At 38.8% G+C, this 5,337-nt stretch overlaps 1 protein-coding gene across 3 annotated transcripts in view; it reads right to left on the bottom strand.

The window, feature by feature from the left end:
- Positions 1 to 5,337, bottom strand: part of pabpn1 (poly(A) binding protein, nuclear 1) — a 43,761-nt gene that overhangs the window by 13,642 nt on the left and 24,782 nt on the right. For all 3 annotated transcript variants that reach the window (XM_020610494.1, XM_020610495.1, XM_020610497.1), the window contains exon 4: positions 4,479 to 4,585. In XM_020610494.1, coding sequence (XP_020466150.1) covers positions 4,479 to 4,585 — 107 coding nt within the window. The remainder of the gene's footprint in view (positions 1 to 4,478; positions 4,586 to 5,337) is intronic.

Raw genomic sequence — 5,337 nt, 5'->3', positions numbered from 1 at the left:
TGGGAAACAGGCAAAGCAGTAATTAGAGGGAAAATAATATCATACTCATCGTACAAAAAGAAAAATCAACTAGAACTGGAAAGCACCTTAGAACAAAAGATAAAACAACTCACAGATTTACATTCTCAAAACCCTAGCGAACAAACACAAAATGAATTAGGCGAACTAAAAATGCAACTTGAAAATATTATATATAAAAAAAGCGCAATTTCTCATTCAACAACTCAAATATGAACACTTTCAAATATAGCAACAAAACAGGTAATTATCTGGCTAATCAATTACAATGCAAAAAGGAAAAAGCATCAATCCCATCCATACTCAATCCTAGAGGTGAAATTGTTCATAATCCACAAGATATTAATGTATTCCAAACCTTTTACAGTAAACTTTACTCCTCCAATTACAACCCAAAATCATCAGAAATAGACACTTTCTTAGATAGCCAACATTACCCAGAGAACAAGCTGACAGATTAGATGCTCCTCTCACTATTGACGAACTCCATAAAGCAGTGATTTCAATGCCAAATAAAGCACCCGGACCTGATGGACTACCAGCTGAGTTTTATAAACATAACCATAGTTTTATCACTAGATGCAGAGAAAGCATTTGATAAAGTTAACTGGACATTCCTCTTTTGTACATTATGCAGATTTGGGTTTGGAGTGTCGTTCATCCATTGGATAAGAACACTGTACACATCACCTAGGGCGACAATAAGTACAAACGGGATCAGTTCACAAAGTTTCATTTTACAGCAGGGTACCAGACAAGGATGCCCAGTCTCACCATCTCTATTTGCCATTTTCATCGAACCTCTCACAGCAGCTATACGACAGAATATAATTAAAGGAATACAAAATTAGTCTTTATGCAGATGATTTATTATTATATGTTATTATTATGTTGTTACAGGATCCCTATAATTCTCTACAGGAAACTTTACATATTATTAACACATTTTCTAAGATCTCAAACTACACAATCAACTGGAATAAACCCACCATACTACCACTCTGAGGATGCCTGGGATTCTGCAGCTCAAGACTCCTCCCCCCAATTCTGCACAGGCAACATTAAATATCTTGGTATTAATATCTCTCCCAGGCTGTCAAAACTTTTTAATCTCAACTACACCCCCCTGCTAAAAAAGATAGGAGATGATTTTAAAACGTTGGTCCAATCTTCCTCTCTCACTCATCGGTCTAATAGCTACTGTCAAAATGAAAAACCTCAAATCGACTGTTTACAATGCTTCCCAGAACACCCACAGATAAATGGTTTAAATCACTTGATTCTTTAACTTCACAATTTCATTGGAAAAACAAGAAACCCAAAATTTTTCTATCTACACTCCAAAAGAAGAAATCACTAGGTGGCCTAGAAGCACCAAATTTCCAATATTACTACTTGGCAAATAGGCTACAGTTAGTCAAATTGATTCAGAAGGATAGTTACAACAGCGCATAGATAGAATTAGAGCAAAATTACTGTAAAAATAACAACTCGGTTGCAGACCTCCCTTTTCTACCAAACTCTACTAAGAAAATGAATTACTGTAAGAACATCACAATCCTCTCAACTCTGACAGCCTGGTGGAAAGTAAATAAAATCACTAAATCATCACTTGCACCATGTAGATACACTCCAATTTGGCACTACAGCCTTCCCAATTAATTGAAGAAATTATGAAAATTACATCCTCCAAGAAAATAATATCCAAGCTATATAAACTCATATCAAATATAGACTCAACAATAACAATACCCAAACTCAAATGGGAAAATGATTTAACTCTTCCCCCCTCAACTCTAACTTCTGGACAGAAATTAGCAATAACACCTTTTCTATGGCCAGCAGTGTAAACTTACAACTTATACAAGACCATTTATAGGACCCATATTACAGAAAGTAAAATGTTCAAAATGGGTTTTACTGACACAGACATCTGCTCACAGTGCACTCTAGATTGCACCGACAGTTACTTTCATGCTACTTGGACCTGCCAACCAGTTTATTCCTTCTGGATAGCAGTGACAGAGAAACTCTCCACCATCTTGGGCTGTAGAATTCCTCCTTCTCCATCACTTTGCTTACTCGGTAATATCCTAGAAATTGACCACCTACCAATTAAATATAAAAACCCACTCCTCATTTCTCTAGCTATTGCCAAGAAAACAATCCTTCAAAAAAATCAATACACAAACCACTGGACCAACCTTCTAACAGAATACATCACATTAGAGAAAATGGCATCCACTCACAAGAATAGTTTATCTGCTTTTTATGACACATGGAACCCATTTTTAACACATTTCAATTTGAATCAAATAGCTGGGGCTGAGGCCACGCACATTCCCACCAACCTCTAGAAATGTAACAAGCTGATTTTTTTAATAGTACTGTTATCATCATTATTGGTCATTTCATTAGTTTTTTTTTTAATTTACTTCCCCTCCTTTTCCCTTTCTTGCATTTCATAGACTGCATAAGTTGGAAATACCCACACTTCACACACTACAGCCTCGTTAAACACTCTATATCCTTTTGTAATGTCATGTTGTCTTGTCTCCCATGTTCGATACGGTTTTGTTAATGTGTTTGTTTCAATTTTAAAAAAAAAAATTTTTTTAAAGAATGTGCTACATTTACATCATTGACATGTGATTGACAGTTTTACCTGTGAAGGTATGTCACTCTGTTGGAGTTGTTGGAACTACAGAGAAGCACTCAGTTCACAAATTATTCAGTGGTGTTACAGAGTGATGCCTCTTGACGACATAAACAATCTTTGGCTAACAGCAGACAGTGTGTTGTCTGTCCACCAGCTGCAGCGAGGCCACAAGCCTGACAGCAACCATTTTCATTTTGTCCTGTCATCAATTTAAGTCAGGGAGTTCACGTTGGTCAGCAACCGCTGGTGTGACCCTACTGGTTATCATTTTAACCTGAAAGAGCTGCTACCTCAACAATTTCCACTCTGGGCTTTTCCAACAAGATTGCAACATAGTTGGATATTCAGGTCAAGCCCTAGTGGCTTCCTACACACAAAGAGCCCATGGTATGGTATGCTTTCCCCCTTTTTTTTTTTACTTTTCTGCAATGCTACAACGGTGAATTATCATCTTAGACGTGACCTAAAGCTTAAAGAAAAAAAAAAGGTGAATGTTCTAGTATTTATATGCAGAAGCAACTTGGCTTATACACGTCTTGCAAACTCTCACTAATGAGACTTTTTTCTAACAAAAAGTCTTGCATGATAGTTTACCGATTTCCTTGAGTGGTCATAATCTCTAGGCAGTTGCACATTCCTGCGAGCTTGCCTGACATCTGCAGTGCCATTGTAAAAGTGGAATTTTTTTTTTTGACTGCACCAGGTTTTGTGAATATATTTTACCTTGCTGCTGCACTGTGACCAGAGAATGTGAAGAAAAATAAAGTGCCTGAGCTTGCTGCATGTCTGGGAATGTTCCTGTTTTACCTGACCAAGCAGCCAGCGGGTGAAGCCCCCTGATGTCACTGTCCATACTACGCTACCCATTTGAATTAATTTCACTACTTTGGGAATGTATGTGGCCGTTAATGCCTTGTTTCTGTAACATTCGAGAATTGTTGTAAGGCTGGAGAAGTTACTATGTCTGCATTATGGCCGTTAAAATATGGGGTTTCTCAATTACCCACTTTGTTTCGAGTGTTACACATCTCTTTTCATCGGTACATATACCGTTGTTTATCTATCCATCTATTCAAATCAATTAATGGCATTGTGGTTCATTGTGCTGTACACTTGCGACAACACCAGCAACAGGTGTTGTGCGAGTTCACAAACTATCCTCTCATTTTTAGGAGAGGCTCTTTTGTTTTATTATTCTGAAATAATTACAGACCGGTGTTTACCCTACCATTAGATAAGGGGGCACCCCGCCCCTCCTTGAAGGTCAAGTTAATTTTATTTTCTATATAGCGCCAGATCACAACAGAATCGTTTAAGGTTACTTTGTAGACCTTATTCTTTTATTAAACAAACTAAATTGCCATACATTCTTTATCTTATTTACACGACGGCGTGTCATTTCTGTCTCTACATGGTCGCATGTATACAATTCTCCTCTGCTCTCTGCTTTGTGCACGGTGAAGTTCCACCCCGATGCACGCGCACACTCCCACCAGCAGACAAAGAGCATGCGTCAGACTGCCCCCCCTTAAATCTCCAATTTAAGTGGTTGTCAAAATGTGCAGCCAGAATAACATTTTTCATATCTGGCAGCCATAATTGTTGAGCCCTTTTTTTCCCCCAACTACTCAGCTCTAGTGCATCTTTGGGATTACTCCATCATTGGTATTGATACTTAGACAAAAGAATCTGTCCACCTACAGTTTTAATGAGGTTTAGTGGCCACATGCAACAATGATGATGACCTGTTATCCAGCTATTAATGAGCAGCTGCAGAGTTAAAATACATAATTGTTATTACCCCTTGGGATGCCCTGTGTATTTGTCACATAAGATGGTGACTCTGTTTACTGAGCCGCAGCCATGAAAGTGAGCCTCCAATTCTTCTGCAGTGGCACCATAGTCCACCTGAAAACACAAAGAGTAAAAGTTACACCTCAAGAGAGCTTCCTCACCATATTTGAGCTTGTGTGCTTCAGAAAATTATATACAGTGAGGAACAGAAGTATTTGAACACCCTGCGATTTTGCATGTTCTCCCACTTAGAAATCATGGAGGGGTCTGAAATTCACATTGTAGGTGCATTCCCACTCTGACGGAATTAAAAAAAAAAATTTCAGGAAATCACATTGTATGATTTTTAAAGAATTTATTTGTCTTGCACTGCTGAACACAAGTATTTGAACACCTGAGAAACAGCAAGAATTCTGGCTCTCAAAGAACTGTTACTGTGTCTTGAAAAAGTCCACCTCTACTCCACTCAATCTAAATTAGTAGCACCTGTCTGAGCTCTATAAAGACACCTGTCCACCCCACAGTCAATCAGATGCCAACTACTACCATGGGCAAGACCAAAGAGCTGTCAAAAGACACCAGAGACAAAATTGTGGACCTCCACAAGGCTGGAAAGGGCTACGGGGCAATTGCCAAGCAGCTTGGTGAAAATAGATCAACTGTTGGAGCAATTGTTAGAAAATGGAAGAGGCTAAAGACGACTGTCAGTCTCCCTCGGACTGGGGCGCCATGCAAGATCTCACCTCGTGGGGTATCACTGATGATAAGAAAGGTGAGGAATCAGCCCAGAACTACAAGGGAGGAGCTGGTCAATGACATGAAGAGAGCTGGGACCACAGTTTCAAAGGTCACTGTCGGTAGAACAC

The sequence above is a fragment of the Monopterus albus genome, unplaced genomic scaffold, assembly GCF_001952655.1.
Source record: "Monopterus albus unplaced genomic scaffold, M_albus_1.0 scaffold105.1, whole genome shotgun sequence".
NCBI classification, from domain to species: Eukaryota; Metazoa; Chordata; class Actinopteri; order Synbranchiformes; family Synbranchidae; genus Monopterus; species Monopterus albus.
The sequence above is the reverse complement of the archived record's forward strand: the minus strand, read 5'-3'. Positions and strand labels throughout refer to the sequence as shown.